The 22,366-nt window shown below is 39.3% G+C and overlaps 1 protein-coding gene across 2 annotated transcripts in view; it reads left to right on the plus strand.

Moving 5' to 3' along the window:
* Positions 1–22,366, plus strand: part of LOC126471491 (protein Aster-B-like) — a 251,147-nt gene that overhangs the window by 160,849 nt on the left and 67,932 nt on the right. The window contains exons 9-10 of one of the 2 annotated variants that reach the window (XM_050099703.1): positions 4,321–4,546; positions 6,587–6,628. In XM_050099703.1, coding sequence (XP_049955660.1) covers positions 4,321–4,546; positions 6,587–6,628 — 268 coding nt within the window. The remainder of the gene's footprint in view (positions 1–4,320; positions 4,547–6,586; positions 6,629–22,366) is intronic. The other variant, XM_050099704.1, reaches the window with a different exon arrangement.

Consider the following 22,366-nt stretch of genomic DNA (forward strand, 5'->3'; position numbering starts at 1 on the left):
TGAGGCCCTTTATCATGATGAGCTGTAGACGACAGTTGAGTGGGCATGGCTGACGCTGGTTCCATGACGCAGTTGGTGTTTTGTTGAGACTACCGTGAATTATCAATGTTATTAGTGTGAAAAGGAGTGCTGCTTGTTACTAGGTAGATGTCTTCATTTCAGTTGCTTGGGAATGTGTTCAAGAAGGAACGAATTCTATGCTGTGGTGGCAAAAGTCATAAGGGGATTGTGAATTTCAAATTCACTATGTTCTGTGCTTTATCACAGGTGTAAACTCTCAGTTGTCAGGGAAGGAATGAGAGCCACTGTTATCAGCTGCTGCAGTGTCTATAGTACAAGCAAATATTGCCTGTTGGACATAATTGCCACATCTGAAAGTTCACATCCATGTGCAGTCATCTGCCACAATACATGGACTTCCATGTTTTAATAGTGTGTGTAACCCTGATATTTAACAGCCCATTTTGTCAGTTATATAAATCTTATAAAGAGTAACCCAGTATCTTATGAAAGGACTGACCACAGACATTAATCTTTCTTCCTGTTTTTTCTATATTAACAGTTTCAGGTTCCTTCAGGCCAGCGGGGCCTTCATAATAAGGTACTACCAGTCTTGTATGAAACTAACCCTCACACATATTTAGGCGCTTTTATCTATAGTGTCCTCACAGTATATTTGTTATTGCAAGTTCAGCCAGTATTTAAATACAGCATCATGTGATTGGGAGTGTTGCTTTTGAAGGTAGTATCTGCTAAAATGACATCTGTGTAGTATTTCCTAACTAGGAAATTGAAATGATCACACAGGAATTTCTTTTCATATTGCTGAAGGGAGATGGAATAGTGTTTACTATAGATTGGCCTTTTGCATTAGAAACTGTTAGATGTTCATCATGCAGGTATTGCTGAAGACAGGTGTAACATTGTTTCGTATAGATTGCCTGTTGCGTTAGATGTTATTGGATGGTCGTCATGAAGAAACTTTCTCACGTCTTATAGTAAGATTCAGTGCGTATGAACTAAATGGACACTAGTTGGAAGGAAAAGTTTTTTTTTGTGCAGCAGGTACAATGGGCATTTATTCTACAAATTTTGTTGAAGTATTCCATTCAGCATTCTGTTGTTTCAGTTTTGGATCGAATGATATGCATCGACTGTCAAGATGTGATTAAAGGAATGTGTCATCTATTCTCCAGAGCTGCAGCTGTTCGTGGAAAGAAGTACATGTGTGGTATGTTGGTCATTTCTCAAGATGTGTGGTACCCTTCTTCTCACTACATTTACCAAATACCAAGAAAGACTGAAATCTACAGTTGATGCAGCATATCTGTAATTAACGGCACCTCAGTGTGTGACATGCCATTTGTCCATATAATAACACTGATTTTTATACACCATTTGATTACGAGTGGCGATCCGTCTTTTGTGGATGTTTGTCTTACCTCCAGTGCTGCCTTTGTTATTCATTTTACAAAAATTATTTCATTTCTTGACTTCTGATATTTAAATCTTTTGTTGGGAGCTAGTAATACACCAGGGAGTCTCATTTTCTCTGTTAAGATGTACATAGAATTACTATCCTTCAATAATACATGAAATTCCTCAGGACAAGATACATTTTTTTTTTAACTAAGAGGAACTAAAATTAAAAAGATACTGTTCATGTAAACCAAGTTAAGCACATCTCTCAAAATAGATACCCTTTAGTGGTGGTGGTCCGAGTGTGAGCACTTGCCTGCATGCACTTACATTAGACATAACTTGCATGCCTTGGCAAATGATATGGTTGCAACTGATGCGGAAACTTCCTTTAATGATGGGCAAATAAATGCAAATGTTACGTATTAATATTATATGTGAACTTTCTCGTGTGGCTGTTTGTGGTGTGTGTTGAAATCTATTACAAAAAAATTCTTGAAGGTGAAATGCCCTTTATTACTTTGTTGTGGCATGCTTCAACAGTAGAAATACATAATTTAATTTTCAGTCAGCACGGAAATCATGTATTGGTTTATCCTCATAATATATGGAAGAGCTCTGATTCTGCCAACATGTTAGATTGTTCGCACTGTTTTAAGTGTTTTGGCAGACACATTGGTTCTTCATCAAATAGGAACACAGGTGTTGCACTTCTTACAAAGTTCATTGATCATTTACTGAGGTTAACATGGTTTTTGGTGTAGTAGGGGTGTAAAAATTTCATTACCTGGAGTGTTTTTACATTGTATTTTCTGATGTGTTCATTCATGCTGCTGAGACTTGCACATCATTTCTGATGTCTCCTGTGTGTTCGGTTCCTCTGTTCTGTATTGTGGTGGGTACAGGAACCAATAAGTGTGGCAGTTGTAAGTGAACCTTGTAAGAATACTGAAAAATTCTGTGTACATTCTATATGAAATTAGTACAATGGAATGTTATTTGGTTACGTAACGATAGTGTACTTTTTACATTTCCACAAATGTGGAGTTCTTATTAAATTTAACTGAGGGTAAATGAAATCCTTCAGAATTCTTTGTCTTGTGTTCCCATTGTGAAACTGAATAAATCAACTAAATTATTCACATAAAACCATTTGTGAAATTGTCACTGACAAATTTGTTCTTTTACTCAGTAAATGTGATATTGTGAAAAACTGTTCAGGACAACCACATGACAATGTCAGCACAAATATCTTGATCAGTGTGTTACAGCTGTGATAAAGTATTTTAAAAATGATTCTGATGTGATAGATGCTTGTGGAATATTTAATGTTCCAGGCTTAAGTTGCAGTGTCAGTTAAGTATGTGAACAGTAGTAGATAGACAGTTCTAGCCCTAAAAATTACTTCTTGTATTTCATCTCCTTTATTATGGTAGTCCAAGCATTATCATATCCCAAAAGAGAGGCTATGCCAAAAGAATAATAACTTTCGTTAACAGGCAAAAGTCATTCTGTAAATGATGTACTGACTGGTTATAAGAGCTAAATTTTATGCAGAAGAGCTAAACTTATGCAGAATACATTCTTGCTTTTCATCTTTATTATTACGAGGGTGGAACTTAAATAGTGGCAACTATTTATTCACAACCGCCAGTCCCATCGATCGAACAGAGCAGCCACAGCTCGCGCTATATGTGCCCACGCGTTGTCATGCAAAGTGATGGGTGGATTGTGCAGAAATTGTCACCACTTCTTTCGCAAAGCTGGTTGCAGGTGATGCTCCAAACACGAACAGTAATATGACTTAAGTCCTTGTGACTTTGATTTGATTCTGAAGATGAAGGAACCACTTTGTGGCATTTGCTTCAGAACTGTTCCAGAGATTCGACTGGCTGTAGACCGCTCCATTGGCACCATCAACGGAACAGGCTCTGCTAACGGTATACTACGCCTTCCACATCACTGGCAACAGGTTCTACACAATGCTGTTGACTACTTTGAAGGACAGTAACAAGTTACAACCCTCGTATTTAAAAAAAAACCTCATGTTTGCTGCATAAAACCAGATCATGTAATGACTCATACACACTTAAGTATGAAAATCAAATCACATATTTTTTAACAGTAGCCTTGTTGTGGGGCTAAAGAAGAAAGGAGCAGGAGGAGCACATGTGGTGAAAGAGGCAACTCATGCAGATCTCTAGTTTGATAGAAATCCAATAAGTGCAGGAAACCAAGGCACAAAAAATGCAATTCTTAATGTGTCATTAGACAGTTTCAAGATTTTAATGTTGCGGATACTCATTCTTAATCTTTTTTTTTTGTTCATATCGATTTCATGCAATGAATTTATTGTTATTAAGCAAAGTAACAGCATCTGCAACTATCTGAATGAATTTTCCTTTGAGTTGATCTTGTTTGCTGAACTAAATTTTTTGGAGGTTGTTAACTTTTCTGTTGCACTTCTGATCCCTAACCATAAAATAAAAATTTGTAGGAGGAGAAGATAAAGTGTTGTGACTAAATGTCTCTCTCTCTCTCTCTCTCTCTCTCTCTCTCTCTCTTTTTTTTTTTTTTCCACCCTAGGTGAAAAATAAAAAAAGTAACATTGCATGAAAGATGAGATGCTAATAATTCTTCGTTATGAAAACCAGTGTTATATCCTTTGTGCACTTCCTCTAATTGTATTAAAAAACTTCAGTTATTTGTGCGACAGACTAATTATTCTATCCATTTTATAACAGTGTGTACACATCTTATTTAAAAATACAAAGATTGAGTTTTGTGTGTACGAAAGGGAACTATATTTTTCGTGTTTCATGCATTATGTTGTAATGGTTACTTGTAATAGAAAATTTACTTTGAAGATATGCTGACTGTATTCTCTTCTTCTTCCACAAGGAATGTTACGGAGTTATTGAACAACCAGTTGACAGTCTTCTTATGGAAGAGGATCAGCAGGAAAACATTGACCCAGAAATAGCACGAATGAATCAAATTAATACACCTGGAAGTTCTCCTGGCCAGCATGGCATTATGCCAGACAAATCAGCTAGCACATTGGCATCTGCAGATTTACCAACAGACATGAGTGATACTACAGAGTCTGATGTGGAGAAGACAGCAGGTACAGTAATCCTTATAAAGTATATAGCTCGTAGGAAAGCAGGAAGGGAGATATCCTAATGTTCTCCATATGCAATGTTCTAGAAGATCTGTTGTTATATTATGTTACATTAATATAATTTGTCACTGACAGGGAGGGGTCCCCTGTGGCGAGATCAACTTTTTGGAACCACCTATATGGTGGTGAAGGGTAAGGTCGCAGGCATCACTGTGAAGCCATTAACCCTGGTGGTCCCTTGTTTATGAGTAATTGATAGAAAAGAATTTGGCATAACAGTCTAGAGTGTTATAAATTATACATTCGTTTTAAGTGATGGCATAGTGTGATGGTTGGTGTACAAAACTGATATGCTGAAGGTGATGAGTTTGAATCCTGTCGGATGCTTTTTAGATTTCTATTTTAAATTTTTGTCAAAATGACTTCCATTGCTATTTTTATTCAATTAATTGGTTCAGATGCATTTCCCCCCTGGTACTTTCCCGCACCATTTTGTCCACTGTATTAACATTTTTATTTGCTTTGCCGCACCATTTTGTCTTCCTATCATTCTTTTTTCATTTGGAATCTCTGTCCATCTGGTTTTAATTATATTTATTTATTAGCTTTGAGTTAATTTCTTCTGTTTTAATCAATTAATATTTTCATCCATGTTATTGCACTATTCCTCATTTTGCTTGATTTTTTTTTTCCTTATAATAATCCCTTATTTCAGTTAAAACTTAAATGTGTCTTGTTATGACCATAAAAATTTTAAGATTACCAATGATAATAAAGCATTTGCTTAAAGTCAGGAAAATTAGGGAAAGAATTGTACAGACAATATTTGCAATCTGTAATGAAACTGGAAATCAGAGAAAATGATTTTTTTGTTACTTACTGATTCATGGAATGGTTCTTTGGACAGCACAATATGTGTTTCCTGCAAAATTTACTCACCTGTGTCAGCCATCTGAAGAACTTTATCATCAGGTGAAATATAAGATAAAAATACTTCAGAGTGCACCTGAATTACTTCAAGGTAAATGCAAAATTGCTGAATGTGAAGATGTAATCAACATCCATTCAGTTGTAAATTGGATTATGTTTGCACCAGCATATGGTAACATAATGAGGTATTCCTGATATGGATCGAAATTGGGTAATGGAAAGATCCTATTTCAGGACAGTAATGTCGTGAACTCCCCTTAAAATTTGATGAAGAAACAATGTAAATATAGAAACATAGCATTTATATTTTGTCCATGGTGCAACACCATTTCATCTTTCAAATATTTGTTTGATGGTTAACATCCAAAAACTGTATGTCTCTCAACCAAAAATTTATTTTTGTGACTGATGCACTATCAGTATAATTACTATTAAATTATTTTGCCTTTTGTTCTTTAACTGCTGAATCAGTATTTTTAAACACTTAAATTTTACAATTCATAAATAAAAATAATTAAGACTAGTTTAACAAAGATTCCAAATGAAAAAAAAGAGAGGAAGATAAAATTAGAGCAAAATTGGTTTAGAAATAAAAAAAAAACGTACATTTGAACCAATTAACTGAATGGATATAATGATGGAAGTCATTTTGATAAAAATTTAAAAATGAAAATCTAAAAAATAGACAGGATTCAAATCCATCACCTAGCATATCAGTCTAGTATGCTACCAACTTTTTTCTGTTGATTTCTCATAAACAGTGGCCCAGGATGAATGGCTTTAGGGCGTGATTGCCTTGGACCCTAACCTACACCACCAAATAGGTGGTTTCAAAAAGCTGATCCAACCACGGGGGACCTCTCCTCCTCTGATGTGAGATTAAGATATATATCTCAATTTCACTACATTCTGAGGCACTGTAATCTTTCGATGATGGTAATCATAGTTGCTACTTGCAATGAAAAATCTAATTAGCCTCAAAATTAATTTGGTGTGTGTGATGAGAGAGAGAGAGAGAGAGAGAGAGAGAGAGAGAGAGAGAGAGAGAGAGAGACTTTAATCTTTGGTCTTGTGACACACTGAGTTGCTCATACACTTTGCTTGCCCTTTTAGGAAAGTTACCTAAGACAACATGTGGTGTCAGCTTCCAAATGTGTAAGTTCATGGAGAAATTCATAGTTTTAAATTTTATGTAGAGTGACACCTGTTGGAATAATAATGGACAATTGCATGTGGTGGAAGCTATTTCATTTTGTGATAAACTCTACTAATATTACTGTCTTTGATAGTTGTAAATGGATGTCATGTGATAGTAACTGTTACAATCAATGCCAATGTTACATTACCACATGGATAGCTGGCTAAAAGTTGCAGTTGCTGTGTTATTCACAACATAACAAGTTTTGTGAAATTTTGTCCATCCTTTGATATTCATTGTGAGTGATACAGTTAATGTAGTTCCATGAAAAAGGGAAATATTTTTTCAAATTAACAGAATGTAAGTGATAACTAAGGAAAATAGCATGTTTCCCTTTTATAGCATTCTCCAGTTACCTTTAAGTTTAGTTTAGTACTGAATTCACAGTAGGCTTCAAAAGAGCCTGTATGATAACAGTGTGAATATTTAACCCCAGACTTTGAGATAATGTGAACTTTGCATGTAGTGGAATGCTCACCAGTGGGCACAGCAGTGGAATCTCTCTTGCATCAGAGAGTAACTTCAGTGCTATCTGAAACATGAGGAGGACACAAACCTTAACATAAACAGCACACTGAGCAGACAAATGGGTGTTTGAGAAAGAAAGAAAGAAAGAAAGAAAGTTAGTTAATATCCTAGCTGAGGTTACATTTATACATGCACAAAGTAGTTACACAAGTCATCTATAAGCAGCATGGACATTTGGGCTCCAAGCCAAGCAGCATCAGATTGAGTTAAAATTTTCAGATGGACAGAGAGATTTAACACAAAGTTGGGGCATGTCTCCACTCTATTTTATTAGATCCATGTTGTTTTTGAAGATGTTAGTGCACAAAAAATATAGCTTTCAAAATTGCATTTGTTAACTTGAAATCTGTGTGATTTTAAGTAAGCATTGTAATTTTTGAGGTTGTGAACACCACTGGAGTCTAAGCAGTGACTTTTGCACCAACGAAAACATTGTTCAGAACGTCAAAGACCGAGTGATGTGGCGCAGTGGTTAGCACACTGGAATTGCATTCGGGAGGACGATGATTCAAACCCGCATCTGGCCATCATGATTTTGGTTTTCCGTGATTTCCCTAAATTGCTTCAGGCAAATGCCAGGATGGTTCCTTTGAAAGGGCACAGCTGACTTCCTTCCCTATCCTTCCATAATCCACTGGGACCAATGACTTCACTGTTTGGTCCCTTTCCCCCAACCAGCCAGCCACCCGACATCTAAGATACCCTTCCTAGTTTCCAAAGGCATGGGAGGATCTCATTCTGCTAGTCACAGAGATATATGAGAATCCAAGTACGTAAGTTAGTGACAACATAAGATTTTCCCATCATATTAACTAATGATATTTTTGTTGGCTCTGCAGCCAGAACATATAATCACTTACACACAAAATTTCAGTGGTCCATATGTCTACCATACTCATGAGAGAATGCTATTTGCTAATCATAATGAAATTAATTCATACCATCAACAGTGGCCCTTTTATACACCGCAGAAAATGAACAGTGGGTGCGCCAGAAATTGTCACTGCTGCCACCTAACGGAAGTGGAAGTACTGCACCCGGTGATAAAACCTAGCAGGAATGATGACTGGCCTTTGAGCACCTCTGTCAATATATCCTGCAGGCTGAGTCCGAGACCATTGTTTTTTAATGTGAGTTAAAACAGGATTCCACATTTTACCTAAAGGGTAGCCCTTGTCGCTATTTGCAGTTTTGTCCTCTAATTTAATTTCGACTGATTCCTTTAAAAACACAGATCCCAATTGCAAGATGCAGGGGCATCTGTATGTGTCTCATTGTAATCATTCTTTGTCCCTTGGTTAGACAGTCCTCTGCCATCAGACATTTCTCAGGTTTTTGTAAACATGTGACAGTGGTGCTCTACACATCTGTTGTGAATGGTGCAAATTGTAAGGTCAGTGTGTGTGTTTCCACGATGGCAAGAGATCTTGTAAACATCAGACTTCCTCAATCCTTGATCAGCATTTACCGAGCCAAGGTTCGTTCTGATCTTCATATGGCAATAAAGGAACCAGTATGCCTGCATCTTCTACTGACCCCAGTGAAGGTTGAAACTCAAAGGCATGACAGATCTGTTTGTCCATGTAACCATTCTACTTGAACACACGCTTTAGGTATTGTAGCTGCTGTGTCATTCTTTCTGCGTCTGAGATGACATAAGCCTTCCTTGTTGACATTCGCAGGAGCCCTGTGCATTGGTATGGTGGATCACAACTAATTGCATGTAGATACCAGTCCATATGCATTGGTATTTTATAAACACTGTATCCCAGAGGCCCATTGTTCCTTCTGTAGACCAGTACATCCAGAAACAGAAGCTTTCCATCCCTTTTTACACTCCATTATGAACTTAATGCTGGGTTGAAGGCAATTAGAGCGATCCTGGAAATGGTTCAGACTGTGACCACACTGTAAATGTATCATCAATGTATCTCTAAAAGCAGGTAGATTTTAAAAACTGCCACACTCAGTTTTTGTATTCAAAATCTTCCGTAACTAAATTGGTAACTATGGTGGGTAAAGGATTACCCAGAACCACTCCACTAGCTTGTTCAAAATGATTGTCATCGCATAAAAAGTAAGTCAATGTCAGCATGTGATGACAAATTTCATCATTTCTGTGTCCAGTTTTTCCTTATTAACAGCAAGGGCCCTTGAAGAGAAGCCAAGGTAAAAAGAGAGACATACATCAAAGCTCACAAGCAAATTCGAGGGACTGAAACGCAGAGACTTCAAATGTTGGATAAAATGCATAGAACTGGAAATATGGTGTTCATGTTTTCCGATGTGAAGGCTAAAAACAGACACCTAGTTGTAAATATGGGGTGCATCCAAATCGCTCAAAATGGGAACCCCATCTTTGTGGCCTTTTGGCCAACCGTCTAATCTTGCCAGAACAGCAACACTGGGATGACGGTTTTTGAAGCACATATTTGGGTACAAAAATCTTTCTCAGAAGTAAAAGAGTCTTAGTTTCTTAATTCAGTATGGTAATTTTGTGTAGATGATTGTATGATCTGGCTACAGATGTGACAAAAATATCATTACGTCTAGCCTATATAATACTTGAATGCTGACCTATTCTGTGCGTACACATCGAATGGGTGGCAATGATAGGCAACAGTCAGAGGCCAGTGTAACTAGCAGCATGGCTGTGGCATACCTTACTCTATTCACAGAATCACTTCTGAGTGGGAGACTGTCATATAAGCCCTGGATTTTGCCTCTGGTGACAGTACTCACAATTTTACAATGCTTGTGGTGTGTTTCCACCATTTAGAACATGGTGCACAGAAAGCTTTTTATTTACTGGCGAGAGGGCAGGGGCTTACTTGGTTTCTACTAATGTTTTGAATACATATTTTGTTGATTTTAATGCATTTTTACAGCACTAATAATTCATAACTTGTGTGTGGGTGCTAATAATGTTGCTGTTCACTCCTAACCCTCTCCCCCTGTACGGTGCATTACATTTCAGTGTCCTTATCTGTCCATTCATACACAGACAGAAAATTTGATACATGGGATAGGGTAATTGATGATGAACTATTTGTAATATTAGATTCCCTGTAGTTGGTGATTGACGATAAGTGGCTGTAGTTAATTTGTAGTCAGGTTTGTCAAGTACTGTTCAGATTATCCAGTACTTGCACTAGCATATAAAACTGTCCATATTCATAGTACATAATTTGAGTTCTATAGTTATGTCTGCAAATATAATACTTGGGACAAATTCTAGTACACTTTTGTAAAATTGTATCTTACTCGGGAGGTAATTTACACTGTAATTAGAGAAACCTGTGACTGCCTACTTAATCAGATAAAATATATTATAAGCAAATGAACAAATATTACATCTGTGCCAACAATGATATGTCATCTGCAATGTAAAATGTGATGCATTCTTCTCTGTGGTCTCTGTACAAATTGCACACTTCTGTGTTTTGATGGGTTGGTAGCCAGTATTTCTGAAAAGTTTGTAACCCACTTCTGACTTACATGGCCTCATAATAATTAACTCTCAATAATTTGAAGTATAGGCTAGAATTTGTGCCTGTTCAAACAGACAATATTTACGTAGAGCTTTCTTTAGTCGCTGGTGATTTTTATAGATTTCTGTACCAAATGTGCTGCTGGTGTTCAATAAAGTGTTGGAAAACAGTTTATATTCAGTCCCACATCGGTACAGTCACATTCACACATAGTATTGTAAGTACATAGGACTCTCGCTTGAGACCATTACTGCCTTCACAGGACACATTATCTCTTCGATTTCTTTGGACAGAAAAACCAGTTTTAATGCATTGGCTGTTAATGGTCAGTCTATTTTTCTCAATGATATTCCAGTTAAGACTATTAATGTCATATGCTAATTGTTTTATTCCGATTAATTGGATGTGAATTTGCATTTGAGAGTGTGCTGTAAATTTGCATTTGAGAGTGTGCTGTTCTAATGATCTGTGCCCAGTAGTTCTTTTGTCTGAACAGACACTAGATAGTTTAGTTCAGCACTTAGAGAGTCATTGTCTAATAAGTTTTTAGCGTTGTATGTCAGAACTCTGACACAAAAAGCTAAAAGCATGTCAAACAAGGATGATCATGACGGCAAAAGAAACTGTCCAACTGCTTTGTTCAGACAATATGGCTACAGTGTATATGACATGGGATTAGTGCTCTCAGTAAACTATAGGCACATACTTGCTCAATCAGGTGCACACGTTCTCAATCAACACAAAAGAATCAGAATTTTCTGTTTCTCCCAGTCTGTGGAGCAACAGTGAGTAAAAAGGACAAATTATATTCAGTGTATTTTACAATTTCTATTACAGGCTTCTGAAGGTTGTAAAGGGACTTAGCAGATAGAGTTTTGATAAGGAATGCATGTCCATAAATGTATAATTTGGATGTAAAGTAAATTTGAAGATTAGACCACTTTTAAATCTTTCACTTCACACTACACACATGCAGCAGAAACAGTGGGCTTCAACCCGTGTGCTCTGCCCAAGTCCACGGCACGGGCAATGTTTTGAGTATTTGTTGTCAGGTTATCTTTTGTGTGACGTAGATGACATCTTAAAAGGTGAGTGTGGGGTGTGTGTGAGTCTGGCTTATCACCACAGTAAGCACTCCTACATCTACATCTACATCTACATTGATACTCCGCAAGCCACCCAACGGTGTGTGGCGGAGGGCACTTTACGTGCCACTGTCATTACCTCCCTTTCCTGTTCCAGTCGCGTATGGTTCGCGGGAAGAACGACTGTCTGAAAGCCTCCGTGCGCGCTCTAATCTCTCTAATTTTACATTCGTGATCTCCTCGGGAGGTATAAGTAGGGGGAAGCAATATATTCGATACCTCATCCAGAAGCGCACCCTCTCGAAACCTGGCGAGCAAGCTACACCGCGATGCAGAGCGCCTCTCTTGCAGAGTCTGCCACTTGAGTTTATTAAACATCTCCGTAACGCTATCACGGTTACCAAATAACCCGGTGACAAAACGCGCCGCCCTTCTTTGGATCTTCTCTATCTCCTCCGTCAACCCGACCTGGTACGGATCCCACACTGATGAGCAATACTCAAGTATAGGTCGAACGAGTGTTTTGTAAGCCACCTCCTTTGTTGATGGACTACATTTTCTAAGCACTCTCCCAATGAATCTCATCCTGGTACCCGCCTTACCAACAATTAATTTTATATGATCATTCCACTTCAAATCGTTCCGTACGCACACTCCCAGATATTTTACAGAAGTAACTGCTACCAGTGTTTGTCCCGCTATCATATAATCATACAATAAAGGATCCTTCTTTCTATGTATTCGCAATACATTACATTTGTCTATGTTAAGGGTCAGTTGCCACTCCCTGCACCAAGTGCCTATCCGCTGCAGATCTTCCTGTATTTCGCTACAATTTTCTAATGCAGCAACTTCTCTGTATACTACAGCATCATCCGCGAAAAGCCGCATGGAACTTCCGACACTATCTACTAGGTCATTTATATATATTGTGAAAAGCAATGGTCCCATAACACTCCCCTGTGGCACGCCAGAGGTTACTTTAACGTCTGTAGACGTCTCTCCATTGATAACAACATGCTGTGTTCTGTTTGCTAAAAACTCTTCAATCCAGCCACACAGCTGGTCTGATATTCCGTAGGCTCTTACTTTGTTTATCAGGCGACAGTGCGGAACTGTATCGAACGCCTTCCGGAAGTCAAGAAAAATAGCATCTACCTGGGAGCCTGTATCTAATATTTTCTGGGTCTCATGAACAAATAAGGCGAGTTGGGTCTCACACGATCGCTGTTTCCGGAATCCATGTTGATTCCTACATAGTAGATTCTGGGTTTCCAGAAATGACATGATACGCGAGCAAAAAACATGTTCTAAAATTCTACAAGAGATCGACGTAAGAGATATAGGTCTATAGTTTTGCGCATCTGCTCGACGACCCATCTTGAAGACTGGGACTATCTGTGCTCTTTTCCAATCATTTGGAACCTTCCGTTCCTCTAGAGACTTGCGGTACACGGCTGTTAGAAGGGGGGCAAGTTCTTTCGCGTACTCAGTGTAGAATCGAATTGGTATCCCGTCAGGTCCAGTGGACTTTCCTCTATTGAGTGATTCCAGTTGCTTTTCTATTCCTTGGACACTTATTTCGATGTCAGCCATTTTTTCGTTTGTGCGAGGATTTAGAGAAGGAACTGCAGTGCGGTCTTCCTCTGTGAAACAGCTTTGGAAAAAGGTGTTTAGTATTTCAGCTTTACGCGTGTCATCCTCTGTTTCAATGCCATCATCATCCCGTAGTGTCTGGATATGCTGTTTCGAGCCACTTACTGACTTAACGTAAGACCAGAACTTCCTAGGATTTTCTGTCAAGTCGGTACATAGAATTGTACTTTCGAATTCAATGAACGCTTCACGCATAGCCCTCCTTACGCTAACTTTGACATCGTTTAGCTTCTGTTTGTCTGAGAGGTTTTGGCTGCGTTTAAACTTGGAGTGGAGCTCTCTTTGCTTTCGCAGTAGTTTCCTAACTTTGTTGTTGTACCACGGTGGATTTTTCCCGTCCCTCACAGTTTTACTCGGCACGTACCTGTCTAAAACGCATTTTACGATTGCCTTGAACTTTTTCCATAAACACTCAACATTGTCAGTGTCGGAACAGAAATTTTCGTTTTGATCTGTTAGGTAGTCTGAAATCTGCCTTCTATTACTCTTGCTAAACAGATAAACCTTCCTCCCTTTTTTTATATTCCTATTAACTTCCATATTCAGGGATGCTGCAACGGCCTTATGATCACTGATTCCCTGTTCTGTACATACAGAGTCGAAAAGTTCGGGTCTGTTTGTTATCAGTAGGTCCAAGATGTTATCTCCACGAGTCGGTTCTCTGTTTAATTGCTCGAGGTAATTTTCGGATAGTGCACTCAGTATAATGTCACTCGATGCTCTGTCCCTACCACCCGTCCTAAACATCTGAGTGTCCCAGTCTATATCTGGTAAATTGAAATCTCCACCTAAGACTATAACATGCTGAGAAAATTTATGTGATATGTATTCCAAATTTTCTCTCAGTTGTTCTGCCACTAATGCTGCTGAGTCGGGAGGTCGGTAAAAGGAGCCAATTATTAACCTAGTTCGGTTGTTTAGTGTAACCTCCACCCATAATAATTCACAGGAACTATCCACTTCTACTTCACTACAGGATAAACTACTACTAACAGCGACGAACACTCCACCACCGGTTGCATGCAATCTATCCTTTCTAAACACCGTCTGTACCTTTGTAAAAATTTCGGCAGAATTTATCTCTGGCTTAAGCCAGCTTTCTGTACCTATAACGATTTCAGCTTCGGTGCTTTCTATCAGCGCTTGAAGTTCCGGTACTTTGCCAACGCAGCTTCGACAGTTGACAATTACAATACCGATTGCTGCTTGGTCCCCGCATGTCCTGACTTTGCCCCGCACCCGTTGAGGCTGTTGCCCTTTCTGTACTTGCCCAAGGCCATCTAACCTAAAAAACCGCCCAGCCCACGCCACACAACCCCTGCTACCCGTGTAGCCGCTTGTTGCGTGTAGTGGACTCCTGACCTATCCAGCGGAACCCGAAACCCCACCACCCTATGGCGCAAGTCGAGGAATCTGCAGCCCACACGGTCGCAGAACCGTCTCAGCCTCTGATTCAGACCCTCCACTCGGCTCTGTACCAAAGGTCCGCAGTCAGTCCTGTCGACGATGCTGCAGATGGTGAGCTCTGCTTTCATCCCGCTAGCGAGACTGGCAGTCTTCACCAAATCAGATAGCCGCCGGAAGCCAGAGAGGATTTCCTCTGATCCATAGCGACACACATCATTGGTGCCGACATGAGCGACCACCTGCAGATGGGTGCACCCTGTACCCTTCATGGCATCCGGAAGGACCCTTTCCACATCTGGAATGACTCCCCCCGGTATGCACACGGAGTGCACATTGGTTTTCTTCCCCTCTCTTGCTGCCATTTCCCTAAGGGGCCCCATTACGCGCCTGACGTTGGAGCTCCCAACTACCAGTAAGCCCACCCTCTGCGACTGCCCGGATCTTGCAGACTGAGGGGCAACCTCTGGAACAGGACAAGCAGCCATGTCAGGCCAAAGATCAGTATCAGCCTGAGACAGAGCCTGAAACCGGTTCGTCAGACAAACTGGAGAGGCTTTCCGTTCAGCCCTCCGGAATGTCTTTCGCCCCCTGCCACACCTTGAAACGACCTCCCACTCTACCACAGGTGAGGGATCAGCCTCAATGCGGGCAGTATCCCGGGTTGCGAACGTACCAGTTTCTTGCAGCCGTTGGTGTAGTCGTACAGAAATGATATGTGGTGTCATAATTGCAACAGGGGCTGATGAAGGTGACTAAAAAATCCTAGAATACTAAGTGGAAGACAGTCATGGCCCCAGTCTTAGATATTATGGTAATTTGTGTGAATGTGACAGCAGTTAGCTTGGACTGAATTCAAACTGTTTTTCAATGCATTTCAACACAGTGCTGTGAAATATAACAAGGTGAAATAACTTCACTCGCTCTGATACCACTCTCGATATAGGTGTTACTGTATCTTTTCTTATGGCAGAGAACTGGAAGACAGTATGTCGCTTGATATTTTATTTTAGTATATAAGCTTATTTCGGCTTTATTGCCTTCATCATTACGTATCCTGACCCCGTAAATGGACGTATGTCAACTTTGACTGTTGTTTTGTTTGGTCAGCAAAATTTTAAAGTTGTTACATAATTTGCTGTTGCACGTGTTTTTTGCCCCCACTGTCTGACAGTTGTAGAAATTCAAGTTTGAATGTAGTTGTTTACTCAGAACAACTAGCCATCGAAATTGAATTTCTGCAACTTTCAGATGGGGAAAAAAGTATTATAATATATATAGAACAGCAAGTTATGTAACAACTTAAAAAAAAATGGCATCTAACAACTACAGACAGCAATAATGGTTCACTCAAAGTTCACATATGTCAATCTACAATGTCAGGACTTTTACTGATGAAGGCAATAAAGCCAAAATAAGCTTATATACTAAAATAAAATGTCAAGCAGCACACTGTCCTGCAATTCTTTGCGTTACGTCCCACTGTACATAATATATGCTGCAGGTCCCACAATATAGTTTCTTTTTCTCCTTTATTTTGCACACTTGATATACATACCATCCTGTAATTTCCTAAATCTTATTGTTCAGAGTACAGTTCACATATGGCTGATGATAACAGTAGAAATATTTTGTATAGAAACATTTTCTTTAAGGATGTATGCATAATTGAAGACTCATAAAAATCAAACGCACTGGAATATCTGACTCCACTAATAATGACTTGTTTTTGGAGTGACCTACCTCTTTTGAGTGCCTGTTTCTATACTACACTATGTGATCAAAAGTATCCAGACACCTGACTGAAAAGGCTTAAAGTTTGTGGTGCCTTCATCGGTAATGCTGGAATTGAATATGGTGTTGGGCCACCCTTAGCCTTGATGACAGCTTCCACTCTGGAAGACATACATTCAGTTAGGTGCTGGAATTCAGTTAGGTGCTGGAATGTTTCTTAGGGAATGGCAGCCCATTCTTCACAGAATGCTGCACTGAGGAGAGCTATCGATTTCGGTTGGTGAGGCCTGGCACGGAGTCGGCGTTCCAAACCATCCCCAAGATGTTGTACAGGATTCAGGTCAGGACTCTATGCAGGCTAATCCATTACAGGGATGTTATTGTCGTGTAACCACTCCTCCACAGGCCGTGCATTATGAACAGATGCTCAATTGTGGTGAAAGCTGCAATCGCCATCCCCGAATTGCTCTTCAACAGTGGGAAGCAAGAAGTTGCTTAAAACATCAGTGTAGGCCTGTGCTGTGATATGTGATAGTGCCACACAAAACAACAAGGGGTGCAAGGCCGCCCCCCCCCCCCCTCCCCCCCCCCGTGAAAAACGTGACCACACCATAACCCCACAGCATCCAAATTTTACTGTTGGCACTACATACATCGGCAGATGACTTTCATGGGCATTCACCATACCCACACCCTGCCATCGGATCGCCAGTTTGTGTACCATGATTCTTCACTCCACACAACGGTTTTCCACAGTTCAATTGTCCAATGTTTACGCTCCTTACACCAAGCGAGGCATCGTTTGGCATTTAACAGCGTGATGTGTATCTTATGAGCAGCCACTTGACGATGAAATCCAAGTTTCCTCATCTCCCGCCGAACTGTCATAGTACTTGCAGTGGATCCTGATGCAATTTGGAATTCCTGTGTGATGGTCTTGATAGATGTCTGCCTATTACGCATTACGACCCTCTTCAACTGTCAGCGGTCTCTGTCAGCCAGCAGACAAGGTTGGCCTGTACGATTTTGTGCTGTACGTGTCTCTTCATGTTTCTGCTTCACGATCACATCGCAAACAGTTTACCTAGGAATGTTTAGGAGTGTGGAAATCTCGCATACAGACGTATGACCCAAGTGTCACCCAATCACGTGACCACGTTCAAAGTCCATGAGTTCTGTGGAGCGCCCATTCTGCTCTCTCACGATGTCTAATGACTACTGAGGTCACTGATATGGAGTACCTGGCAGTAGGTGGCAGCACAATGCACCTAATATGAAAACCATTTTTTTTTTTTTAGTGGTGTCCGGATACTTTGACTCACATAGTGCACCTCAGGAACATCTTGTACTTTTCTCTAAATTTTATAATTAAGGAAATATTACTACCCAAAACTGTTGTTACATAAATATTCAGATTTTAGGACAGGAAACTATCAAAAAGTCTAGTGTTACTGTTTCCTAACGCAAATTTTTCTTTATCCAAGAACGTATTCTATTACTAGAAAGGAAGATTTCTCATAAACAATAACATGAGAGATAGTGTGAAATTTTTGGTTCTACCAACTTAATATGAAGTAGGAAGTTTTTGTGAAATATTGCGAAATTTGGCATTTTCTCAATTCCTAAGTAAAATGTCTTACAAATGTGAAGGCAGAAGTTTACTGATATTGGCCATTGATAGTTATTTACTGTTGAAACTGGATCTTGAGTTTATTTCTCAAGTCTGAGGTTACCCATATAGTCTTAAAATAACCATTCATTTCCTTTTTAACAAACTGCTGGATACATGTGGCACAGCCTGTAAGAGCTTTATCTGCCAAAGTCAATTTTCCAGATCCTTTTGCACAACAAGTCATAGGAAAAACATCACACTTTGGAGAGATCGTAAGTTCAGTTTGTTAATTAAACTGGATATTTTCACAGTATGCAAATACAAATACAAATACAAAAACTACCAGACACAGCACTTGAGTTTTGCAGACACGGCCACTCATGTTTCCTTCTTTCAGTTAGTCGGGCTACACTACAGATCAGGCTCTGTCCACCCGCAAGATACACAATTATGTGACATCACGTTCTGTCTCGTGAGTGGTAGATAGAAGCAAGTCAAGCAACTGCACGTCAATTACTTGATTTTGAAGCTGAAGTGCCATATTTGGTGGTTTCCGTATATACAATCTTATGAAAATTAGCAGTTTAATTGATGCACGGAATTAAATATCTCTCCAAAATGCACAATTTTTGGAACAATTTGCTGTGTTAAAGTTTTTAAATGTAAGTGTGTTGGATAAAGCTGTTACCTGTATTCCGAGTTGAAACAGTTCAAAGACTGTCACTATTTTGGCAAGAAGGAATTTTTAATGAAGAAACTTGCAAGCTTTTGAAAAACATGAAGTACCTCAGTCAGAGATAAAGTAAACAGTGACTATCTTGCCAACTTTTACGGCTACAGATACAGACCAGTCTGCCTTTGCAATATGGTAGCTGAACAACATTTTCTGGATTCATTTTTCAGTGTACTTCTGAAGAAAAAAGTGACTTTGGTGGTCAAGATAAATGGGACATCTTCTCTCAGGTTACAGTCGCAGTGGCACCGATATCAGTGGAGTCTCTTGACGACCAACATCAGCCAGAGGCAGCTGATATTTTCAAAACGGTATACCACTACAGGTGTGGTCACCATGTAGCCGATCTCATCGTCCAAACGTACAGATTTCAGATGACAATAAGTGACAAGAACGGTGTTTCTTACGCTTATAGTTACTGCAATAGATCTTTTTTGGGATGTCGTAGGTTTGTATCAACTGTATACTAATTATTATTACTGCTTACTGTCATTTTTTATGCCAGTGGGATGGTGATTCTGTTATGCGAATTGGTTTGCAGATATGGTGTATGGGTTTCCACTTTCCAGTGCTTCAGGTGTTCCAAATATATTGTTCTAAAGTTTATGCTTGTCTTTCGAATGTATGCTGGATGACAGTCATTGGAGGTTAATTGATGTGTGTCTGCACAACTTCAAATAAATACAGCAGAACAGGGTTTGTAATCTTGCGTTTTTCCTCCCCTCATCTCAGTATGTTTGTAAAGCTTGTCTGGTTATTCCAGTAACTTAGGAAAAAGTGTACGGTAATCACAACATTCTTTTCGAGACAGGCATAGCTCATTCAAATGCATTCAGCATCTTTTTAAGTGCAGAAACCACAGTGCAGCCGTTGTCTCCAAGCACTGAAACATCATGGTATCCATCCTGACCTAGGAGGTTAGATTCTAATGTACTTCATACATAGAATAGAGTCTAACCTAATCCAACTTCCTTGATCTCACCAAAAACTTACGAAGGGGATCGGATGCACTGTGACCAAACTGTTGGCCGATGTTATTGGGTGACCTCTGCCGACTATTGTCGGTGCCACTGTGAACAGAACCTTAGTGCTGCTGTCATCTCTCAAATAGAAATTTGAACTAATGAGAATGCTTTCTTTCGAATAACTTTCAACGCTGTTTGGATGCAGAGTTATTTGTCGTTTAATTGGTAATGTTCGAAAGGTTTTAAGTAAAAGATTTGTTTTAGCATTGACACCATATGTTATATATGTGATGCCAATAAATATAATATACAGTAGACTTTCAACTGTCTGACTCATGACTATCAGACCTACTTATTAAAGTCATAATAATACTTCTCCATGATAAAATGAGAATTAATTTATTGTACATGCTATATTTTTCCAAAGCTTGAGGAATCAAGTGCTGGCTATAACGCTGTGTGGCATTTCAAAATGTTTTGTGTGTCTTTTGTGTTTCCAGCACATCTGGAGTCACAGTTATGAGGTACATACTGTTTTGTTAATACTGAATAAATTACCGGAACCACTCTCCAACAAACAATACATAGAAGCCCTCTACCAGTGCTCACAAACAACATTGAACATGAATAGAGAGCAGCTGTATTGGCAGCCCTGTGTTTTTTGTTTCCTCAGTTGCCTATGGGTTACCCAAAGTGTGTGTGTGTTGTTAATCTGCTGTTTTGTGTGGTTCTTTGTGTTTTAATCAAAGAGACCAAAATTAACTATGAATGGAAAAAAAAAACTTGTAGTGACTGTGAATTGAAAACTGTTTTTGTTGTTACGGTCTTCAGTCCAGAGACTGGTGTGATGCAGCTCTCCGTACTACTCTATCGTGTGCAAGCTTCTTCATTTCCAAGTAACTACTGCACCCTACATCCTTTTGAATCTGCTTAGTGTATTCATCTCTTGGTCTCACACTATGATTTCTACCCTCCACACTGCCCTCCCAATACTAAATTGGTGATCCCTTGATGCCTCAGAACATGTCCTACCAACCAATCCCTTCTTCTACACAAGTTTTTCCGCAAATTCCTCTCCTCCCCCAATTCTATTCAGTACCTCCTCATTCGCTACATGATCTACCCATCTAATCTTCAGCATTCTTTTGTAGCACCGCATTTCGAAAGCTTGTAGTCTCTTCTTGTCTAAACTATTTATCTTCCACATTTCACATCCATACCTGGCTACACTCCATACAGATACTTTTAGAAAAGACTTCCTGATACTTAAATCTATACTCGATGCTAACAAATTTCTCTTCTTCAGAAACGCTTTTCTCCGCATTGCCAGTCTACATTTTATATCCTCCCTACTTTGACCATCATGTTATTTTGCTCCCCAAACACCAAAACTCATCTACTACTTTAAGTGTCTCATTTCCTAATCTAATTCCCTCAGCATCACTTGATTTAATTAGACTATGTTCCGTTATCCTCGTTTTCCTTTTGTTGGTGTTCATCGTATAGTCTCCTTTCAAGACACTGTCCATTCTATTCAACTACTCGTCCAGGTCCTTTTCTGTCTCTCACAGAATTACAATGTCATCAGCAAACCTAAAAGTTTTTATTTATTCTCCATGGATCTTAATTCCTATTCCAAATTTTTCTTTTGTTTGTCTCACTGCTTGCTCAGAGTATAGATTGAATAACATTGGGGATTGGCTACAACTATGTCTCACTCTCTTCCTAACCACTGCTTCCCTTTCATGGGTTCTGTACAAATTATAAATAGCCTTAAGTCATAGGGTCAGTATTGCCTCGTGTTCCATTATTTCTATGGAATTGTTCCAACATTTCTATGGAATCCAAACTGATCTTCCCCAAGGTCGACTTCTACCAGTTTTTCCATTCGACTGTAAAGAATTTGTGTCAGTATTTTGTAGCCACGCCTTATTAAACTGACAGTTCAGTAATCACAAACTACCTGCTGTAATGTGACTGGATTCTATGGTAGCAGCCAAAACTACCGTATTTACTCGAATCGAAGCCGCACTTTTTTTCCTGTTTTTGTAATCCAAAAAACCGCCTGCGGCTTAGAATCAAGTGCAAAGCAAGCGGGAGTTCTGAAAAATGTTGGTGGGTGCCGCCACAACTAACTTCTGCCGTCGAATATATGTAGCGCCACACAGGCATGCTTTGTAGGCACAAAGATACATACTGGCACCAAAATCTCTGCGTCAGTAAATAAATTAAAAAAAAAGTGGAAGACGAGCCTTTTTACTCCGCCCAGAGTTTCGACCACTGCATTTTTGTACATTATCCAACGAAGTAAATACAAATTCTGTATTGTTGATCTTCGAATGTAGCAGCATTTCAATGTACTACGAAAATCCGACTGGCAAGACTGTTTGGGATGTTTGTCAATATGGCCAACTCTACGTTCTGAATTTTTTCCTACCTGTGAGAAGAGATGGTTGCTAATAGGAGCTTTTATGAATTGTGAATCAC

The sequence above is a fragment of the Schistocerca serialis genome, chromosome 3, assembly GCF_023864345.2.
Source record: "Schistocerca serialis cubense isolate TAMUIC-IGC-003099 chromosome 3, iqSchSeri2.2, whole genome shotgun sequence".
Lineage (NCBI taxonomy): Eukaryota > Metazoa > Arthropoda > Insecta > Orthoptera > Acrididae > Schistocerca > Schistocerca serialis.